Raw genomic sequence first — 24580 nt, 5'->3', positions numbered from 1 at the left:
TACCAATGATTAAGACAATTTTTACAAATAAAGACATGAAGATAGTAACAGTCCTTACTATATGTTTGGCTTAATATTTGCCTGTGCATAGAAACTGCTTATATGTTAAGTAAGGCCTAAGTGTGAGGTGGGTTTTTGGTTTCATTATCTAATTTCCATTTTATTCCAAATTATTTTCTCAAAAGGAGAGAATGTATTTATAATTGTGCTTATATGTATAAAAATGTCCTTTTAAAAGATGTGATAATTAACTTCAGAAGTTATTTCAAGTTTCAACTTAATTTGTGAATGAGGTTTATAAGTTATCTTTTTGGAAGTTCTAACTAGATAATTATTCAATTAAAAAAATGAAGTGAAACAGTTTATTTCCCTTGAAAACCTTCTCTTCAGTTTTGCTGTTCATCATGAATAAATTCAGATAACACATAAATACATATATGGCTCTGGTAATCTGAAGGTGAATTCATTAATGATTGTGAACATCTCTGAATTTCTTTGCATTAGGAATAAAAAAAATCACAATTGATTATACTTTCCAGATTAGAATGGACAAAAAAAAATCCATATATAAGCCAAGTTCTCAGACAGGCCCTTGGTACAAACAGACAATTGATCATACATCTTGAACTTGAGAAGTAAAAAGTATTAAATAAAACCAAAGGACAATAAATTTCCCAAATTAATACAAATAGAAAGCTAATGTGCTAGTTGTGTATTGATGTGTTATGTGTGTTTCAGATAACCAAGTCAACTGTTCAACTACTTTACCAATCTCTATAAATACTGATGGATAATATAACTCAAGATGCCCTGCTGAAGAGACTTACTTTGAGAATTTGGTGAATTTGCTAACATTTGGACTTCTAAGTAAAAAAGAAAGCTATTACCAAAGTTCAGTGAGGCCACAACAGTTTTTAAAGTTCACATCTCTACTACGTAAAGTATATTTCATTAATATAAAAATACAACTAAAAAAATTTTTTTTTGGTGGAAGACAGATGTTCACAATTTCTTTTCCATTAAGCAGTTGTTTCTGGTGATGAAGAATGATTTGGTAAAGCAGTTAACAATACATTTTCCAAAGACACCAGAGGATCTGTATAATACTGTAAAGCAGGACTGAATCCTTTCTGCCGTAAATACTCGACTCGGCCTTGATCAATCAGCAATTTACAAAGATGCCCTATTTTCTTCTTCTCTTCAACAGTAAGGAACCCAGGCGCACTGCCACTGCTTTCGTCTGTGATTTGGCATCCACCTCGTCATGCTCTTCACTGTCATCGTTCTGCTCATCTTTTCTCTTTGTGCTGAGACTGGAGGCTTCCAAAGATGTTTTTCGCATCCCACAAGTTGCCCAACTACTCATTCGCTGGAAGTAGTGGAATTCCACTGCTCCAAGGCCTAGAGCCCTGAAATACTCTTTGCCCACATAATGTCTCCAATCACACCTGTGGTGACAACAGAGTGCAATAACAATGCCAGCCACAGGGCTCCACTTCTCTGGGACATTTTTCTCATTTCCTTTCTTGGCCACAGTGTTAATTTCTTTTCCTGTTTTATCATTCTTTATGCGTTTGGCTAAGGGTTCTTCATTCCTTTCCTCACAACTGGCAGCATAGGTTTCAACCAAACATCGTAATGCAAGATCTGTTGCCACACCACATAGATGCTTTCCAATTCCTACCACAGGTAGTTTTTCTTTGCTTAGCAAAGGAATCTTATTCAAACACAAGTGTTGAATATCAATTTGAAGTCTCTCAAATACTGAATTTTTCTTTCTGTGTTTGCCATCTACCTTGAATCTCGTGGTCACCTTTTCTACTAGGATGAAGTGAACTTTTTCAGCATCTTTTAAGGCAATATCAACCCAATGAGATAATTTTCCCTTTCCTGCTCCAAACTCAACAAAGCATCTTCTTGGACCAAGTAACTTTAATTTTTCAATGTTACCTAAAATAGAAGCCTGCTGTTTCAGGTGTTTGGTTGCAGAATCACCATTTTTAGGGTCATTAAGGGCATCATGCAATGCTGGATGGGACATAATTTGATCTTTAAGTGTAGAGTTCAAACCTTCACTTGCTTTCTGCAATTTCTTAATTAAGTTTTCCAAATGCTCTTCAGAAAGAGAAGAAATTGGAACTAATTGTTCAGGTATTTCTGTTTCAAAAAACGAACCCTGAATTATGGCGGCTTCTGCGCCCGCCCCGCACACGACTGACTTCCCGGTTGAGGGTCGCTGCAGTTACTATGTGGAAAAGAAGAAGCGCTTCTCTGCAGGATGGTGGTGGCAGCGGGGAAAAGATTCTGTGGAGAACACGCTGGAGCCGCGGAGGAAGAAAATGCTCGGAAAAGAATTCTGTGTCCTTTAGATCCAAAACACACAGTATATGAAGATCAACTATCAAAGCATTTGAAAAAGTGTAACTCAAGAGAGAAGCCAAAACCTGACTTCTTTATTCAAGATATAAACTGCATTTTTTCTAACAAAAACACTGGACTAATGAACTAATCTGTTCATTAACAGATCTAAAATGAAATCAGCTCATTTTATGTTTATATATATTCAGACAAAAAATTACAGAGGACAACCATTCAAATTATTTTTCATTTTTAAAAGCTTATTAGACCTGAGTGTAATATATAGTAGTATAGTCAGAGGACCATATCAATAAACTCATTCCAAAGGCTAAGTAATTCATATACTCCATAGATAAAATCACTATTCTGCAATTTTTTCTATTCATGCAAGTTTCTTCCATAACCAAAATTAATTTGTTTTAAAATGCAATCAATAAATGTTAAAAGATTAACAAACCCAAAGTCAAATTAAGGATTATTGGAAGAATAAATGATAGGGTCTTAGACTCTTGCTAACAATTGCAGCAGGCAGCAAAAATAATGAGACTATTTTGTCCTAATAATAAATTAATAACTACTAATCATGCACAGAGTCAGCATATGGGTCTCCACACTAATGGAGAAGGCAATAACATCCCTAATACAGAATAGATGACTATCCTTTGGGAGTTTTCTTATAGTCACAACAATTTCCAAGCCTCAGAGAGTGATTTTAAAAAAAGAAAGAAAGAAAGAAGAAAAGCAAAAGCAAGAAGGGATAAACACTAGCTACAGAAAATAATTTAAACTTTCTTCCAGTAACTTGAATTTCTGAGCTCCAAAGATCCTTTCAATTTCTTATTTTTATTTCCTTGATTGAACACATATTTATTGAAATATTTATTGTTTACAAAGTTAACAAAAGTGATAAGTGCTATGGGGTATACTACTAAGGAGAGTAAGATAGTAGGTAAACTATAGGAACTGAATAATTATCTCCAAACTATTAATTCTGTAAAATCATGGAGAATGTTTGTTTCATTCATCGACATATATAACGTCCAGCTTAGTTTCTACCCAGATTGGTGGTGTCTAATAAAGATTTTCTGATTGAATGAATAAATAAGAAACAATGTCAGAAGGGACTGAAAAAGTCTGGATAACCCAGAAGAGAGTCAAGTGCTTAGTCACATGCTACTCACCAATCTGAAAGCTCTAATAAATAAGTAACAAAGAAAGCAATTACATATTTAAATAAGGCTCAAACATGCCCTTGCCAGTGAATTGAGGGCAATGTAGCTGGCAGTCTAACATTAACATTTTTGTGGGTGAGAAGGACATTTACAAAGTCCTTTCCTTGCAGGTACCAGGAAAGGTCCTAGCATATGCCACAGGCAGAACTGTTGTTTTCTTCAGAGGTGGTCTTCTGAAAGTCGTCAGGAGAGAAAATCCAGGCTAATAAGCATGCACACTGGTAAACTGTTACTACCAAAATTATCATGTCTGCACCCTCCTAGAGAATTTAGTCCCAAAATATTTGCTAATTTTCACAAATTTGTTCCTGATTTAAGAATTTTCACAGTGGTTATTTTTGCCCCTGCTGATCTCAGGAGTGACTGGGAGGTTTTAGTTAGGTAGTTTGAAACATGCTACTCTTAAGAGTTTGCTATTTGGGGCGCCTGGGTGGCTCAGTGGGTTAAAGCCTCTGCCTTCAGCCCAGGTCATGATCCCAGGGTCCTGGGATCGAGCCCAGCATCGGGCTCTCAGCCTGCTTCCCTTCCCCTCTCTCTCTGCCTGCCTCTCTGCCTACTTGTGATCTCTGTCTGTCTGTCAAACAAACAAATAAAATCTTAAAAAAAAAAAGTTTGCTATTTGTACAGTGGAAAGGATTTCAAATTGGTGGCCCCCATTTAACTTACTTGTATTTCTTTTAGATAGATTATAGATAATATTTTTATATCCTTGCCTCTTCTGATTTTTGTTTTTAGATTTGTACTGCTATAGCTTACAATCTAGCTTTATAGTTCTTAGGGGTTTTTCTGAGTCTTCACTAAATTTACACAATGAATGGGTGCTTAGAAGGTGGCTGTAGGCTGCTATGGTGGTACACACTTAATCAGCACATCTGTTCTTAGATCATCATTTTAAGAAGTACACTGCATGAATTCTCCATTAATCTTACCTGGAATCAGAATGTTTAGAATACAGTTTCTGTGAAGTGAAATCACATCAGCTGTTTATAATTAGTCTTTCTGTTGAGGTATTTAGAGATGTTGGGAATTTTGATTTTTGTCTTTTTGTTTTATAACTTTTTTAATGGAAATAAATAACTTTTAATTTTTTTTGTCAGAGTGAAATGTTATAAATTTGTGATCAATTTTCAACATATGCCCTAATTTCTTCATCTGAGGACTTTGGAATTTTTTTGATTTTAAAACATTTACAAATTTTAACAAACCTCTCTCCAAAATTTTAGATAATAATACTTGTTAAGTAGCAGCTTTAGTTTAAGAGTGGAACAGCAAGTAAATCATTATTTTAACATGTAAGCAGAGTCACTCAATAATCTCAAACCAGAAACTATTTTTTTCTGGGCATTAGTAAAAGATCAATCACATACTGCATATGAGATTCAGTAGCTATTATGTTTCCCTTATTTTATTTTAATTTTCTTATTATTAACATAAAACACATTATTTGTTTCAGGGGTATGGGTCCGTGATTCATCAGTCTTACACAATATACAGCACTCACCAAAACTCATTATACCCTCCCAATGTCCACCACCCAACCACCCCATCCTTCCCACCCTGCTCTACTCCAGCAACCCTCAGTTTGTTTCCTTAGATTAAGAGACTCTTATGGTTTCTCTCTCTCTCTGGTTTCTTCTTGTTTCATTTTTTTCCTCTCTTCCCCTCTGATTCCCTGCTTTGTTTCTCAAAAAGAACTGACTCACCTAGAGAGTAAACACTAGTAGTGTCCTGTTTACACAGATTATGGTAATTCTAGAACAATATCTAAAGAGGTATTTTGTAATACATTAAAAAGTAAATGATTCACTATGTCATATTTTATAATTTTTAATATTTTTGATTTATTATTTATGGTTAACTGAGTGGAACATACATAAAATGTATATTTGTCTAACACAGAACTTTAGAAGCTATAACAGCTCTATCCCTAATTTTATTGATTAAATATATATTTAAAAATATATAGTTCATATGTATGTATCTCAGTTGCCCTTTTCAAAGAGCCATCCAGCTCAGGGTCAAAGGAGGAACTGTAAATATAAGTAGTGCACAGGCTCATGAAGCTTTCTGAGAAACAAATCCACCTTAATAAGAGAAGAGGAAATTAATAAAATTAAAAAAAATAAAGAAGCTGGTATTTTGTGAGCACTTACAATATACCACACACATTTTTAGTGCTTCATATGGATTATTTCATTTAAATCTTACCATGATACTTAGCAATAAGTACTCCTATTATCCTCACTACAACTCAAAAAAATGATTCCTGGAGTACAGATTTTGTACTCTCAACAGTTCAGACCTTTTATCTCTAACAATTATTTTTTTTCCACTGTCCTTCAGCTACCCATTCCCCTGGTTTTACCCCTGACCTTTTCATCACCAATCACCTTCAAAGGCTCAAATTCAAGTATCTCATGCGTTGACAACCATCTCTATTTAATTCTAACTTACTCCCATTTCAGAATTAAGTTTGAATTAGAAAAGTATGGAGATTAGCATGTCCTTTGCAAGGCTAATGCAGAATTCACAAAGTGTTTCATATTTTTATGCTCATAGGTCAGAAAACTTATTATTGGATTTGTATAAGCTTTCTCCAAATTGTAATATAAATTTACTGCAATTATCATCAAAATACCAAAGGATTACTTTACCTTTTGAGGAACTTGAAAGCAAATACTAAAATTTGTGTAAATGCAAAGGGTAAAAAATATTTAAGACATCTTTAAAAAAGAGATGAAGGTTATAGGACTTGCTCTACAAATATCAAGAAAAATTATAAAAATACTATGTGAAGATTGCTGGAGGGGTTGTAGGTGGGGGGATTGAATGTTCATGGGTATTAAGGAGGACACTTGTGATAAGCACTGGCTGTTATATGTAAGTGATGGATTACTAAATTTTACTCCTGAAACTAGTATTACACTATATGTTCAGTACCTAGAATTTAAATAAAAATTTGAAACATTAAAAAAAAAAACAAGAAAAAAGATACCATAATTAAAAGGAGGTAGTATTAATGAAAGTACAGACAAACATATGAATGGAACAGAATAGAAGCTTAGAAATAGACTCACAAATTTAAAAATTTGATTTTTAGCAATGGTAGGTCTGTGAAACACTGAGGGAAATAGTCTTTTCAAAAAATACTGTTGCAAAAACTGTATGTCCACAAGTAAAACACAAAATTAAATGAATCCCTATTTCAGTTAATACAGACACACACACACACACACACACACACACACACAATCAATCAATTCCAGATGAATTCGTGACCTAACTATGAAAAGCACCAAATAAAAGTTCTATAGTATTATGCAGTCATCTCTTGATATAATTTTTAGGGGGTAGGGAATGGTTTAGTTACAAAAAAAAAACAGAAAGACTGATGAATGGACTACATTAAAATTAAGAACAGTGTTCATCAAAGCAGAGTACTTAAAGAGTAAAAAAAATAAAAACCCTACACATAAGAAATAAACATTTACACGTAACCAATAAAATATCATATTTAGAATATGTTAAAAATTCTTAAAAATGCAACGAGAAAAAAGTAAAAATGGAAAAATGGGCAAAAATCTTAAAAAATGGCACTTCCGAAAATGTTCAGTTTTACTAGTAATCAGGGAAATAAATGTAATCTAAAATCACAAGATACAACTCACCAGTGAATGGAATGGCAAAAACCAATAGTGTGATAATACCAAGTGTTGGTTAGGACAGAGATTTTCACACCTTGCTGGCTGGTGTGTAAACTGTGTACATTACTTTGGGCAACAACTGGCCATATCTAGTAAATCTGGAAGGCAGACATATGACACAGGCACGAACCCCATAGAAAGCCTTCCTTATGTTCACTAGAATACATGTACTTCAAGTTCATAATGTATAGTTCGAAACTACAAATAACTCAAGCGCCCACGAACTGTAAAGCAGATAAACGAATTAGTGTATTTACATGAGAGAATACTAACGATCAGTGATAAAAACTATAGATTGTATACAAAAACATTATGGATTTTAAAAACATATTAAAAGAAAGAAGCCAACACAGTTAAGAAAAGTACTGTATGATTTCATTATATAAAATTCAAATACCACAAAATTAATCTTTTTTTTAACTGATGTGTCTTTAGTAAAGTTCTAAAGTAAATAAGGAAAGGAAAAACTATAAAATTTGTATAGTTATACCTGTAGGAAGTAGGGAGAGTTATTTTCAGGAAGGCCTGTGTAGGAAGCTTCTGGGAACCTGCTATGCCTCATGTTCTGATCTGAGCAGAGGATACAGAGAATCTCTCTTTCATCAATTTCTTAAGTTAGGCATGTTTTCTTAACTCTATTACACATTAATAAAAAGTAAGATGTCATTATATTAAAAGTTATGGAAGCAGATACAAAATTTTTACCGAAGATTTTATTTATTTATTTATTTATTTATATTTTAAGAATTTGTTTTTTATTTGTTTGTTTATTTTAGAGAGAGAGTGCATGAGTGGGGGAAGGGGCAGAGGGAGAGAGAATCTCAAGCAGACTCCTCACTGAATCGGAGCCTGATGCAGGGCTTGATCTCACAACTCACATCAAGACCTGAACTGAATGAAACCAAGAGTCAGATGCTCAACTGACTGAGCAACACAGGCAACCCAGCAAATACCACATTTTAATATCTGTAGACAACTCTTTGACAAAAGGGTTGAAAGATTACCACAGGGTAACACTTTGAAAGAAAAAGAAAGATGAGACAGGGGATACCCTAGTACTGGTAAGATTTGAATGTATTTACAAATCAATGAAAGCAAAAACTGTAAAGTTGTGAGCGAGGTAAAAAGAGAAAGAGAATTGCATCTTGGACTTAAGAGAAGATGAAAGCAGCGTGGGGTAAACAGGGTGCCATCTGGATGAAAATGGCCTGTCCAAAATGGTTCACTTGAAAGAGATAGATAGAGTATCTACGAAGGAGGGAACAGGACTAAAGAAAAAAGGACTGTTGAGGTACCCAGGGATTGTAACAGCAGGGAGTCTTTACAAACCCTTGGCCTGAAGGGGGAAGGTAAAAAATGAATGGCTCTATCAGGTTCAAGTGAGAGTTAAAGCTGAAGAAGAGGAGTTATCCCGAGAGCCAGAGTTCATATGCAACACTTGCCAACATTACCTTGAAGCATTCCCATCCTCTGATTTCCTTCTACTTGTTGTCACTGTCCAAACCCAGCAGAAAACCATGAGTGGGCATGAGTGGCTGAGTGATGTGGTCTGGAAAGGCTGGTCTTCCGAGACTCAGCAGAACAGAGGAAGTCAGAGACATCAGGTAGGGATGGGGAGGAACAGGTGTGGAATAATCAGCACGGGCCTGTTACTAACAGAGAAAGCTTGGTTCAGAAAGGACACTTCTCCTTAGGCCAGAGGAACTACAGAAACTCATGGGTAATAATTCAAAGACAATTTTGGTGGAAGGGAAAGATAGTTAAGAGAGCTCTTACCTAGTGACCCTACTCTCAAGAAAGTCAATGCAGGGCTGTCTGCTAGGAGGGAAGAAAAACAGGTAGATCAGGCCATGTGAGAAGATTAGAGGAAATTTGAAATTACTTGGTAAGAAATTTAGTAGGAAGTCAATTAGGTATGCGTAAAGAACTGCTGAGTTGCACTGAAGGCAACTGAATTTTTCATATGATGACAGTTTTTCTATTTCAGTGTTTTAGCAAATATTAATCAAAACCACATATACAGAAGCAAAAATAAGTCTTTTTTTAACTGTTTCTAAGGCAAAAAAAGAGTTTTGAGAGCCAAAATGGTAGTTTTGTTCAGTCTTATTCACACGTGTCTTTACAGATATCATAAATTACATATATCATACATTTGTGTGTACACACACACAAAATCTAACATAATATATCAACTGGCACTAGTGATTTTCCTAATCAGGAGAGGAAATTCTTACCTTAATAAATTGTAATTAACTTAATACAAGAATACATATGAAGAGTGTTGGTTGGTTAAATCCTAGGTTTTAGTCCTACTTCCACCATGTAATTTTGGTAGATGCTATGATGTGAATGTTTGTCTCCCACCCCAAAATTCATTTGTTGAGATACTAATGCTCGATGTGATGATATTAATAGCTGGGACCTTTGGGGAGATGCTTAAACCATGAATGGGATTAATGCCTTAAAAAAGTGGCTCCATAGAGGCCTCTAGCTCTTTCCACCATATGAGGAAACAGCATGAAGGTACCAGTTATCAACCAGGAAAAGGGTATTTAACAGTAGGCGACAATGCTGGTAACTTGATCTTGGACTTCCTAGCTTACAGAATTATGAACAATAAATTTCTGTTGTTTGTAAGCCACACAGTCAATGGTATTTTGTTATAGCAATCCCAGTGGACTAAGACAGTAAGTCAGGCACATGTTTTCCTTAAGCTTGAATTCAGTATGCATTTACTTTTCTGAAGCCATCCTAGGTGAGGCTCTATGAAATATGGTTTCTGCAGTTAATTTTTTTTTTGAAAACCAGAAGTATATATGCCAAAATATGTCAAAGATACCTGGAAAATTTGACTGATATGTACATATGCATTTTTCTTTATCTTTGTTCATTTGTTTTCTGTCTTTAACAGTAGAGGTGGTATTAAGTTAAGCCAAGAAAATGTTTATCTGCTATTCACATGGTGTAGTCAAATTTTTCTAATCTTCTATTGGAAAATATTTAGATTTTCTTTAGAAGCAAAATGATTCAGAAGAGATATTTGTGATCATGGTTCCTGAGATAATTGTAATCATTCCCCAAACTATCAACCAGTATATACCCGAAGTATGCTTAACCTAGCCTCTAGGAGGTAACAGTGAAAACATCAAGTAGAATTAAGCCAATAGTTTTTAGTCAGGAGGTAAAGATGAGAATGAATTTTTCAACTTCACATATACTGTCACCAGAAATATGGCAGTAGTTGAAATGGATACTAGTCACATATTATTATTAATGTTGTAGCTAAAGAATATCTTTCAAGACAGAGTCAGAAGAGTGTGCAGTTCTGAACACTATAAACCCACTGGAAATTGGGACATAACTTAGAGATGAGAGATATGATCACAGGCTATATTCTTAGAGAGGAGATCTCTATCTGGAGTTCAAAGGTACATTATGCAAACCTTCCTGAGGGACAGCTACGCACAAGGCAAGATGTCAGGCACTAAGAAAGATTATCAGCAGAAGGGACAGAGGTGGGAATGTAGGAATATCCCTACTCCATAACCTGTTATATTCAGAAATAATTAACTGCCTTAGTTAATGATAAGGGCAGAATCCACAGTACTTTGAATCAACCAATTATTAATATCTGACCATCTGAGAGCAGATCACAATCAGTTATTAGACATGTCTATCAATAGCCACAAGGTAGTAAAAATCAGAGCTGGATGTCCTTGAGTTGCTAGCTGAGAAGTTTCTCCATTTATTTAACAGAAAAAGAGATCACAAGTAGGCAGAGAGGCAGGCAGGGGGGTGGGGGGGAAGCAGACTCCCTGCTGAGCAATGAGACTGATGCAGGGATCAATCCCAGGACCCTGAGATCAGGACCCTGAGATCATGACCTGAGCCAAAGGCAGAGGCTTAACCCACTGAGCCACCCAGGCGCCCCTGAGAAGTTTCTCTATTAAGGAATGATGTAAAGCAAGATTGTTTTTCCAAATGAGCCAGCTCTGACAAGATTAATTCAGTCCTTTTAACTATGTACCATTTAAACACAGGGCTTTGTGGTGGGCTTACAAAGGAAAAGGATCAGGCAGAAGGACAAATAGCATACTCTAATTATAAAGCTAGGTTTACACCAGTTTTGGGAATATGGGAAAGCCATTTAAGAATCAGCAGACATATTTCTTATTCAATCTGCTACTAATTATCAGCACAAAATGTTATTTGGGCATCAGAGTATAAAAATACTGGAATATATTTCCAAGTAATATATGTGTAACAGAACTCTCCAATCAGCCTCATTCTCTGTAAGCCTCATTGAATAATGGAGTTGTGGGGATCAGGAACAATCAGAAATGTATGCGTTACTTTACCGTATTTTTTACAATGAAGATTCTAGTAGTATCTAAATGTCACACATCCTCATTTACTAATCTTAAGCAAGCTAGTTGTCTATTCTTTGTCTTGGTTTTCTCATCTAAATATTGCAATAGTTAGGTTAAATTATCTCTAAGTTATCTTTGGTTCTAAAAGACTATAGAATAGTAATTGTTTAAGGTAAATAAAATATAATTGGATCCTTAGTATGATCCTTTTTTAAAAAAAAAGATTTTATTTATTTATTTGACAGAGATCACAAGTAGGCAGAGAGGCAGGCAGAGAGAGAGGAAGGGAAGCAGGCTCCCCGTTGAGCAGAGAGCTGGACGTGGGGCTCGATCCCAGGACCCTGAGATCACGACCTGAGCCAAAGGCAGAGGCTTTAACCCACTGAGTCACCCAGGTGCCCCCCTTAGTATGATCCTTAAAGTCCACTTTTTATGTGACCAAACACAATGGATAAAATACCTTTTCTTCCACACGATATTTGTTATTATTTTTTAGCAATATCAACGGCTACCAAAACTCTCACAGACTAGAGCTTAAACTCTCTATAATGAAGCTTTGATTACTGATGTATTAATATATCAACTTTTGACTAGTTGATGTATTATTAAGATTTGAAGCTATAGTATCATTGTAGCTTACCGAAGCTAGAGTCTTTTATCAGTATTTCTTTGAGTGATTCTTAATCTTTGCATATGCAGCCTATCATAAAGAATCTTGGCAAGCTCAAAACTGCATCCATTGGTCAATGTTGAGAGCTCAGAACTTTTAGCACATACTTTTTTGTTGTTAGTTTTGTTTTTATTACTTTATAATTGCAACAAGATACACATAACATGAAATTTACCATTTTAACATTTTAAGATTTGCATATGTTCACAGGCATTAAAACATCCATGGTGTTGCACAACTATCACCATGATCTAATTCTAGAACTTTTTCATTATCACACATGGAAACCCTATACTCATTAGCAGTTACTCCCTGTATCAGTCCCTGCCAATCACTAATCTGCTTTCTGTCTCTATGAGTTTGCCTATTATGGATATTTCCTATAAATGAGATCATATGATTTTTTGCTTTTTGTACCTGGCTTCTTTCACTTAGCAAGTTTCCAAGGTTAATCTATGTTATAGCATGTATCAATACTTCATTCTTTTTGTGCCTGAATAATATTCCATTGTAAGTATATACCATGTTTGTTTATCCACTCATCAGTTGATGGACATTTGGGTTAGCTTCTGTTTTTTTGACTATTGCAAATAATGCTGCTATGAACACTCATATACAAGTTTCCAATTATTTTGGATAAATACTTAAGAATAGAGTTTTTGAAACACATGTCTAGATATGTTTAACTTACTCAGATACTGGCAAACTGTCAATCAACAGCAGTTGTATCACTTTATATTCCTTATGTATGTTTTAAATATAGTTCTCAAAACACCCTTATAAGGTAGGTAAAATTATTATGTTGATAAGCTGGCTGAGGGCTTGTGAAGTTAGCTAACTTACCCCAGGTCATCACCTGTAATTTGTTGGTTACCTGACTAAACTTGGAGCTCATCAACCATGAGGCTGAGTTCCTAAACACAGACAGGAAACATCTCTGATACTAATGTTTTTTCCCTGGATTATGAAGACCACTTACAGCTTTACTTTGACATGTATTTCATTGTTGTAAACGGAATTAAATAGTCCAGATTAAATTTCCTATTTCCTCTTATTTTGAGTTACTTCTTGTTATCAACTTTCACATGGTTTAAAGTTGTTCGGATTATATACTGCACCTATTAATTCTTTCATTCATTTTGCAACAAACACTTATTTGACAACCTTGCAGCATAACAGCTGAATATTCACTGTTAAGCTTTAATACAATTCCACTGTTTTTGCTCTAAACATTGTACCAAGTTTGCTTAATTTTGTGACCTAAGAGAAGTTGTGGCCCATTTGTTTCTTTGCTGGAGAAGAGAACTTACCAATTTTAGAGGGGAAGAAATGTCATTAAAACTCAAATGCAGACATCAAGATGAATATTGTCATTCTAGACTCCCAGATATCAAAGTCACAATGCTGTATTAAGAGTATCTGCAGGCCACAGTGCAGTACTCTATATGAATTTCCCCTCCTAGAATTCTGGAAGTTTCTAAGTATCACTTGTGGATACTTCTTTTATGTGCCTCCCCACCCCCTTTATATATGAACTTCAAACATCCTTAGGCACAGTAGGGAATTGCCTTAGTTCTATTGTTGTGTCACAGAGCTAATGAAAATACATCTAATCCTGTTGGAAAGAATTCAAAAGTTGTCTTACTCCTTGTATAATATATAAAACTAGTGTGGTTATAGGAAACTAGGGGAAAATTATCACATTACACAATGATTTCTAGGGCATTGAGTATTCCTATGAGAAATAATATACAGAGAATTTCTTAGAGCCAGATATTAAAGAAGAATGATTTTAGTGAAGTGAGGTGCAGAGAGCTGTATGAACATTATTGCTATAAATACATGTTTAGTATTTGAGCAGGCAACAGATAATTTCAACTAATTGTCTTGCAACCTATTTTAGTAGATACTCAAAAAATAACCAGGCACTATATTAGACCCTCCACATATGCTGCCTTATTTCATGTGTACATAATAAGAGCCATCATCATGAAATGTACATACAAACAAACAAATTACACATTTATTTATATCATGACAATGCCCCATATAAAAGAAGGAGTTTTGACAAAATATCAACACATTTTTTTATTATTCCATGCATAAGTGAATAGGTTGAAATGTGGTCCTCTAGCTATGTGAAAGTTTCACTTGGTGAATTTTCATAAAGCACGGATTTACACTATTTTAGATGAAAGCACTGCTTTCTTCAGTAGTTTTAAGACAGAACTTTGAAAAAATGGTGGGATATAATCTGAAGATGGAGTAGGTGTAATGTTTGATGCTACAACATGCTGATAATATTTTTCTGAAAATATCACCTGGCTTTGTGAGATGCTTAATACAACTGAAAACACACACACACACACACACACACACACACACACACACAAAACAACAACAAAAAAACCCCACCCAACCCCACCCCCAACAAAAAAAAACTAGACACCAGATCTCACTTAAAACAGTTATGTTGCTAGTTTGGCTTCCTATGTGTGTGGTATTCCACTTGAACTCCATATGGGCTCTGTCCGTACCAAGCCCATTGTTAGCCAGTTTTAGAGGGAAATTAGTCCTATCCTATAAATGGATTACGCTCTATTCACTGCTGTCTGTGTTGAAGTGCTAGCACGCATTTCCTATTTTACTCTGTGTGATTCATTGAACCTATTATGGGCTTGTTTACTACAAAGAATGAAAAGGTTACTTGTGAAGTTGGCGTTATAGAAATCCAGGTGAGGACCAGTAATAAAAACACTTAATTATATCTCTCAGTAATCCTTACCCTACCAGGATCACGTAAGCTGGGAAATAGTACCAAAAATGAAATCTCTACAGACATCACACATACTGTAAGACTTCCTCAGAAATCCTAGCAGGTGGTGATAAAATATCTTTGAATGACACACTAATAAGTTACATTATGATAGACAAAGAAGACTAAAATCAGGTGCTCAAATTTTCAACAGGAATGCAACAACTAAAATTTGAATTTTTTCAACAATGAACATTCTGGATATGCTTTTGTTTTTAATTTTAATTTAACTATACAAATTTATCATTTACTTTCAGAGACCATCGTTCAGTGGAATGGAAAAGGTAAAGAATATGTTTTGAATACTTCCAGTGCCATCTATTGGCTGTTAAATTTGTTGTTTCAATGCTAACCCAAGACATCCAGTTACTCCTAGGTACGGAAGAAGACATTTCACACATTTAAGATAAAAATGCATCTGGTTTGATGTTTGAAGGCTTATAAATATCATAATGTGCCTTAGGATTCTCATATGTAATATTTTAAATCAGATAATATCATAAGGAATAAACAGAGACACACATATTTTAAGTACTAACTGTAGACTCCGAGGATCCAAATAGATTATGTTTAATACAAACCATAGAATATTTTACTTGTCACAAAGAAAATAAAACTAATGACTCTTCCTTATAAAATGAGTAATTTTCTAAAAGCCTTGTAGCTTTTACAAATGCAATCTTAATCTTCTTTTTTGTCATTGTAAGCATAAAGGAAGCTATTTCGTGTCACAAAAATGGCTCAATTAATAGCATTTTCTCTTGGTGCACAGATCAGAAATGAACAGAGAAAAGACTATGAACTAGATTTTTAAAGACATCTTTTCTAGAGCTCCCTTTTTACATGTGTATTACAAATTGTTGAATTAGATAATTTGAACATTCAAATTAAAGGACATGCAATTAATTCGTTTCAGGTAAAATTATTTTCTCATTCAGTTTTGCAAGCATAGCTAATTGAATAATGAAGACTTAAGCCTAGAACAAGAAAGCCACCCTTTTAAAATCTGTCCCTCTCATTCTGCTTCTCATAATGAATACTTTCATACATTTATGATCTATAAATGTCCTCATTGAGAGGCTAAGTTTGAAGGGGAAGGGAGGGTGTCGGGGAAGGCAGAGAGGGAGAGAGAGGGGAGGAAAAGAAGGGAAGAGAGACACATTGGGATAATTGATAATCATGATGTACCAGAAATAATACTGTTTTTTCATGGTATAGTGAGTTAAAATTTCTCTCCCCTTTCTTTTAGAGGGGGACTGGGGGGAGGATAGGGGGGCAGAGGGAAGGGGAAGAAACTCAAGCAGGCTCCACACCCAGTACAGAGCCTGATGCGGGGCTTGATCTCACAAACCTGAGATCAGGACCCTGAGTTCATGACTTGAGCCAAAATCAAGAGTTCGATGCTTAACCGACTAAGCCACCCAGGCACCCCTAAAACTTCTCCCTTTTTGAGCTCCAACTATCTCCCTTTTGGTTTGATCTGTAGTTTTTAATATTGTATTTTTATATAACACATCACTATAATGCACATTTTCCACTTGTTTCTGCCATATTAATGAACTGTGGACTTATATATTATGAAACTTTACAAGGTTTTTCAGTGAGGTGAAATATGCATTTGAATTCATATGCAAAGAGAGATTTAATGTTTATTTTTCTAAAGTGTGAGCTATTAATAGTTTTCTCAGTTGTTTTTTTTTTTTTAATTTCAATGGTGATACTTCAGTTTCACCAAAGAAATAATGAAGTCCTCACAGCATCCAAAGGATTTCCTGGGTGACTTAACTTATGTAGCTCTAAGTCTATTAAAAAATGGAGACCCATTTTCCAATATTTCTGCTATTCAAATAGATTGCTTTCACATGGGGAAGTCAGATAAAACAGTACTTTGCATTGTCGATGCCACCAATTTCCTCAGGAGGGTTAGCTAGATGATGAACCATACTAAAATGACTGTAAAAAGTGTATAGGTACTTGAGTCTTGTCTATAATTTAGAGATGTTGTGACTGATTCTCATTCTGTTTCCCTCCAAGAATATCTTTTACATGACCATAGGTCTTTTTGATTTTACAGTGTCCTCTATATTCAGATAATATGTGAATAAAAGTATTCTAGTTTGTGCTTGAAAATAAAGAGAACACTTAAAATCAAACCCCAAAACAAACACACAAGAAGCTGTTCCTATCTTAGAGTAATGCTTTCTTTTTCTGTAACAATTTTATTGGTCATGATTTACACTGGCCCTCAAAGGCAGTCATTCTTCAGAGAACTGGTTTACTGCCTGGTTAAGACCATGACATCCTTGAAGATGAACCTCAGGATTTGAGATGACTCAGCAATATCTAGGAACTTGTTTGTATTTGGCTCATTAAAAATTAATACAGCTTAGAATATAATGGTAGTTCTCATCAATGGATTGCTATTTAAGTGCTATTTGTATACACATCTTTTTTTTTTTTTTAAGATTTTTTATTTATTTATTTGGCACAGAGGCATAGATCACAGGTAGGCAGAGAGGCAGGCAGAAAGGAAGGGAAGCAGGCTCCCTGCTGAGCAGAGAGACGGACTCTGGGCTCCATCCCAGGACCCTGAGATCATGACCTGAGCCGAAGGCAGAAGCTTAATCCATTGAGTCACCCAGGTGTCCCTGTATACACATCTTGACAAGAAACTAAGTATGTATGCTGGGAACAATTTAGGTAAGAAAATGAAGAGAGAAAGGGAGAATCTAGTTAAAGAATTTTTTTTTTCTCAAATGAGAAAGAAGATATATGTGCAAACATATGTGCATTTCACAGCTCACAACGCAGAGCTACTCAGTATTTTATATCAATGTCTCTATATTTTCCAGCTAAATAGAAATCCTATTGAAGATGTAACTCTGTATGTCCTGCAGGGAACCAAGTAGCTACAGCCAAACCTCATTCCCTACATCAATCCATAATGATTAAGAATCTGAGCTCTGGGAGCAGACTACTTGGGTTTAAATCCCTAATCTGATACTTAGCTCTTGTATAAACTTGGAAAAATGACATAGATTCTCTGACCCTCACTTTCCTTATATGCAAAATAAAAAGAATACCTTCTAGCACTGGGAAGATCACATTTGGTGTCTTTAAAATACTTGTTACAGAATCTGGTACACAAAGTACATATTTAACAAGTTTTAGCCATTTATTAAGATTAAATTGTAAGACTCAAACTTATTTGGTTAAAAAATAAAAAAAGAAACTATGATGAGAAAATAGAATGGGAAACAATCAAACAACTAGATCCTAGCCTGCAAAAAGCTCTCAACTCAGCTTTGTGACTCTAAACTGAGAAAGACACAAACTTGTTTGTATTTTGGCTCCTTACCAACTATAATGAGTAGTGCAGTAATGAACATAGCTGGCATTAAACTTCTCGTCAGCACCCTAAGTGGCCAGCATATAGACATTTACTGAATGTACAGGTGTTCTGGGTGATAGAAACCTATGAAATCAGTGCTTTTTCTTTTGGGGCAGCTCTTGGGGCTCCAACTGTTATCCCTTTACCCACAATAGTGAAGGGCATCCCTTACAACACCGAGGGCATCTCTCTGGAAGACCCTCTTCTGACAACATTCATATCCCAAAGTCAACCCCCTAGTGACTATCAAATTCCAAGTCACACCAAAACATGGATCATCGAGAATTTTACTTTATTAAAAAAAAAGAAATCTTTGAATGGCAAAAAATAGATAAGAACTGAAAGAAAAGAGAAAATCTAAAATATGGTATCAGAAAGTGAATGAGAGAGAAAAAACCAAAATGGTCATAAGTACACGACAGCGAGAGCACGAAGGGAGAAGAGAGAAGAAACTCGAGAGGAGGGAAGAGAGGACAGATGGAATGCAGGTGCTGAGAAGAAGCTTTTTCTGGAAACCACAGGAAGCCATACCGAGACAGTACATTTATTTCTTATTCCTGCTTTCATGTTGTAGAATTGTTTCAACTTCCTTATTCTTTACAGTAACAGTATGAGGTGGGTAGGTACTACTGTGATTACCATACTTACGGACAAGAAAAGTCAGGCTTAGAAATAATAAGCAAGTGAAGAAGCACACAGTGGCACCTCCCCTTTCCTCATGGATAATCAAGTCAAGTCCCCCTCAAGAGGTTTTATCCCATTGAAGGAACCCCGACCTCTCCCATTTAAGTCCGTCCTTCACTATTAAACTTTATATGCAAAGTGCCTCAGAAAACCACATTCTTCAGTTCTGGTATTTTGTAGCTTGATCAACCTCTCAGTCTCAATTGATTCATAGGTCTCATCTTACTTAAAAAATGCAGCTTCTGGATATTTAGAATGTTTCTTAGAGTACTGAAATTACCGTCATTCTTTCTATTTTGATTAGGAGGCAGGAGATGTAGGGTTTCTATGATTACAAGATTTTTAAAATACTGTTTTTCTAAGGAATATTGAAAAAATTAACCTTGTCATTTTTCAGGCCAACCTCATCCTCTCTTCACCTTTCCAATAGTCTCTATGTGAGGCTACTTTAAGCATTATACCTGTCATTAGTGATTAATGTTCAACTGAAAAGCACTGGTGAAAAAACAAAACAAAACAAAAAAAACAACCCAAACTTGAATACTAAACTGTTCTGGAATTGAAATTTTGAAAAAAGTATTTTCAATGCTTTTCTATTATATAGTATCTCAATAAGATTTAGAATTAGAAATGAGATTTGCAATTTTTTAAAGTTAATTTCCATGGTACTGTTATGAAGAAAGTAGGTGTTATGTATTGTGTGATTACAATTAGGTACCAGCTGAATATTTTAAACCACATTGTATGCACAGTAGTTTAAAACTGGTTATTATTAAAAGATAAGGAAATTAAAGTTCATGATCTAAGCTCCAACTAAAAGATTATACTGTCAACTTGAGACTATATTGTTATGATTGGTATGTAGATTTTTAGGATAAACAATCTCATGATATAAAAATAGAATAAACTGTAACCTAAAACTTTAACACAGTAAGACTTTCCTTGAGTGTAGCTTTAGTTCTTTGATGCTGAAATGAATCTATCACATATTCCTGAGGGCATACACTATATATACCTGCCCTGGTAAACTATGGCTAATTAATAATAGGAAAGGGAAAGAATGAGCAAACAAGGGGAGGGGAGATAAAGGGAGAATTATTTTTAGATCGTAGAGCATTGATAAGGTATGTGACCTTGTCAAAATCCTATGAAATGGGTATTATTTCTCTTTCACACACAAGGAAAATGAGGCCCAATTTTTAAATGAATTACCCAAGGTCATATAAATGCAGCTGACATGAAACGGAATAACCTGAAATCGGTATTGTAGGGTGCCATGCGTATGTGTTTGCTAAATTACTTTAGCATCAATGAATAATCATTTTGCCATATGCTCTCAAAGTGAAATAAAAATAATGTCTATTTCCAACAGCTCATGCTTTATAACCATTTTATAACATTTAGAAATTTTAACTAGAAACCTTTTCTCCTGGGCTGTATTCAAATGATTTATGATAATGTCCTTAGCAAAAAGACGCATCATTATTGTGATTAATCTCATCTAGTGACTACCATTGCACAACTAAATCATCACGCTAGCAAGAAACAAAATCAGTAACTCCATTTAGCAGATTTGGTGATGATGCTTGCTCAAGTATTGCAAAATTTGTATTAAATTACTTCCATATGGTATTAAACATTGTTCATTGCCTGCTAAAGACCTCAATCTAAAAAAAAAAAACAACCAAAAAACAGTGATTTTTCCATTTCTATTGCATACATAGGTTTAGACTTGTCAGTTACTTGAAATAACGCTGGTATTGAGGGAAAATCAATACTTGTCAGTGCTGTTCCTGAAATTATTTCTTGCTTATGATTTTCAGGTAATTTTCTATTTGGAAAACATATTTTTCAGCAAACACGGTCTCATAATATTCTCCATAATGCCTTGCTCTTGTCCTTAGATGAGATAGTGTTACAAAATTTTAAGTTCTTCATTCCCATTCTTAATCTATGATACACCAATAAACTTGGTTTTACAGCATCATTTAATTTACTCCAATGTAAAACTCAGATTGGAGTCCCATGAAATGTTAAATTATTCTATTTCAAGAGAACCAAAGAGCTATCTTGTTTCAGAAAAACAGTCTCAACTTTTGTGTTCACATCTTTATCAATTCTGCCCCATGAATATTATTCCTTTGTCTCCATAGCATGACTGGCTCATTGCTACTATCCACTTAATGTGAAGTACCACTGATTCATCTTCACTATCCTCATTGGAAAGTAAGCTCACTGACACAGGAGCCTAGTCTCATTTACCTCTGACATCCTAAAACCAGGCTAGATAACTTCTACTCAGTAAATAACTGTTAAGTGAGTAAGAATCTTTATAATGGCTAATGGCTAGAACACGAATGCTTATTTTGCTACGCACTTTTCTTATATTACTCAGGTAATCCTTGTGGCAAACCATGAAATAGATTCTATTATTGTCACTATAGAAACGAAGAAACTCAAACAACTGACAAAGATTGTATCACACAATCTTTCCCACAGTTAGTATAGGAGTGAAGCTAGAATTCCATCGCAGGCAGCTTGACTCCAGAGTCATGGCCTCAAGGCCCTGGCCCACAGCCCTGTTTGCTGGACAGAGCTATGGCATCAAAAATAAATGATTCTCATTTACCAAAAGGGGTACTATGACTTTTATTAGTTACCCCTGATACAGAATTACACTGCCATTTACGGCATTGTATTTATCATGTGTGATGGATAATTTTATCTGTCATTTTGACTGGACAAAGGGATGCCCAGAGAGCTGGTAAAACATTATTTCTAGGTGTGTCTGTGAACATATTTCTGAAAGAGATTAGCATCTGACTCAGTAGACTGAATAAAGAAGATCCACCCCTCACCAGTGTGGATAGGAATCATCTGCTCAATTGAGGGCTCAAATAAGACAAAAGGCAGAGAGACGGTGAACTATCTCTCCCCTTGACTTAGGACTCATCTTTCTGTTCCCAGACATTGGAGTTCCTGGTTCTCAAGCCTTCCTCCTCTGAGACTTATACCAGCAACCCCTATAATCAGGCCTTAGGCTTCAAACTGGGAATCACATATTCAGCTCCTGTGGATTTTGGCCTTTGCACTCAGACTGAATTATACCACAGGCTTTCCTGGTTTGCTAGCTTGCAGATGGCAGTTTGTGGTACTTCTTGGTTTCCATAAACTGCTTAAGCCAATCCCCATAATCAATCCCCCAAGTAATTAAACACATATACATATGCATATATATATATATATATATATATCATATTGGTGCTGTTTCTTTGGAGAACTCTAACATATCATGGTTTGCATGTTTATTTGTTTTTTAGTAAATAAAAACCTTTCATTAATTATGCTCAGATGAGTAGACTGATTAATATATTCCAAAACTTCATATAATCCAAAAATGCTTTTATAGTTGGCATATTATTTAAATTTTTTGCATGAGAATTGACTTTCTAAAGATTTATTACTAAGACTTTAAATTTTATGTACTTAGAGTCTGGGTCTGTCCTTCTCACCAATTATCCTTAGCAACTAGCATAATAGCTAGACTGTAAGTGCTCAAAAATTTTTGAGTTTCATGCTAATTACTGCTATTAACATTAGGTTTTTTAAAACAAGACAACATGAGTAGTTTGGAAGACACACTGGGATCATAAAAGATTTGCAACAAAAAAATCAAGTTGGACTAGTATGTAGTTATCAAAAGAGATGAATCAAGAATTCTATTTTCTACCTTTTCCACTCCAACCAACTTTGGGATGGTCATATAGTAAGTAATGCATAAGGAATGTCTGCCTATGCTGAATAATAAACAGAAGCTATAAAATTAGAAGCAGAAAACATAACTGTCTGCCTTGTAAAGGTTAAATGTGGCCTTAGGAGAGGGAAAAAAATTATTATACAGAATTCTATTTAGCACTAAGTTTGATAACATCTTATTAATTAGCTCAGCTCTTCATAATTAGTGTAAATAAATGCTTATCAGATCAACATGTACTAACCCCAAACTAGAATAAGTATTTTGAACATGGTGCTGTACTTTCTTTGATCCTGAGGACCTCTTCCATATGGACAGCTAACTGTAAAACATCCACTGATCCAAGAGGTAGTTGTCATATCAGAAAATAGGCATTAAATTCATACTGAGATATAAAATGCGGTATTTTAGAAGACTGCCTGATCTAATTTTTTTCCTCAACTTCAGAGTTAGTTTTAAAAATAAGAGGTAACTCTCTAGGTTGCAAGAAAAATGGTAAAAATAAGAGAACTGTGGATTTGGACACTGCCAGTGGTCTCTGTGATGACCTAGGCCTAGATTGCTGGGATCCCTATATTCCTGGGTGGTTACAGAAACCTCAGAGGACTTACAGGTCAGAGTGCACATTCTGAACCAATTGCCAGAGAAGCATCTCCTCAGCAATAAGAGTTTAGCAAACAGAAAGAGGCAGTGCACTTCCTATGAGGAAAACAGTATACATAAAGGCAGGAAGACCTTTATAATCCCCCTTCCCTGTTATGAACCACTGTTCATAACACCACCACTGTTAGGTGTTCATATCCTTATGAATTACTTCATGATAACCAATTAAGACCTGCCTCCCCAGAGTAAAGTTTCCTAACGCTTTTACTCTTTTTAGAGTCTTCCCAAAGCTGCCTATCAAATTATTGATTCGATCAGGCAAATAAATAGAATATTGATTCAAAACACAGTCTCATTAATTCCGTTCCCATGGAATTAAATCAACCTGATCCTACTTTTATCTCTGATAATATTTGATTACTTCAACTAGCAATCATACAGTTAGAAATACTCTATAACTTGGAAAGAAACAAAAATCATACAGTTAGAAATACTCTGTAACTTGAAAAGAAACAAAAATCCTGGCTATGAAGATGCTAATAAAGATTAAAGAAGAGCATCACAGTTGAGATATGTAAATGTTAACTTTCAAGGAACTCTGAGAAAGACTAAAAAGATGGTTAATTTTGGAATAAATGAAGATTTTAACATGACATATTTTCTGATATAATACAGTCATGTAAATTTATAAAAGAAGATATGCTATGGGGTAAATTTATACAGAAGTGAAAACATTTTATATTGCATGAAAAAATTTCCTTCCTTTCAGTCAAAGTTGTTTCCCAAATGTCCGAGTACTCTACTACCAGCTGGCCCTTTAGAGAGGTTCCGTTATTTTCTTGTTGAAGTGGCAGGCTGTTCTTTTGATGAGCACATATCTTGAGGTCATCTTGCTGACACTTTATTTGATAGACTGTCCACTTTCTCCCAAGGAAAATTAAGAAAACTGGGGAATGTACTTAGTTTAAAAAATACTAGGACATCCATATCTCATATGAC

The 24580-nt window shown here is 35.0% G+C and overlaps 1 protein-coding gene across 1 annotated transcript in view; it reads right to left on the bottom strand.

Moving 5' to 3' along the window:
• Positions 1-883: 883 nt before the first annotated feature.
• LOC101681322 (tRNA:m(4)X modification enzyme TRM13 homolog) overlaps positions 884-24580 on the bottom strand; it is a 144747-nt gene continuing 121050 nt past the window's right edge. Inside the window, 2 exon segments of the mRNA XM_045071866.1 lie at positions 884-1261; positions 1264-2236. Coding sequence (XP_044927801.1) covers positions 1020-1261; positions 1264-2236 — 1215 coding nt within the window. The 3' untranslated portion in view covers positions 884-1019.

Source organism: Mustela putorius, unplaced genomic scaffold (genome assembly GCF_011764305.1).
Source record: "Mustela putorius furo isolate JIRA1106 unplaced genomic scaffold, ASM1176430v1.1 tig00003988_pilon_pilon_pilon, whole genome shotgun sequence".
In the NCBI taxonomy this organism is placed as follows: Eukaryota; Metazoa; Chordata; class Mammalia; order Carnivora; family Mustelidae; genus Mustela; species Mustela putorius.
Note: the sequence above shows the minus strand (reverse complement) of the source record. Positions and strands in the feature narration are given on the sequence as shown.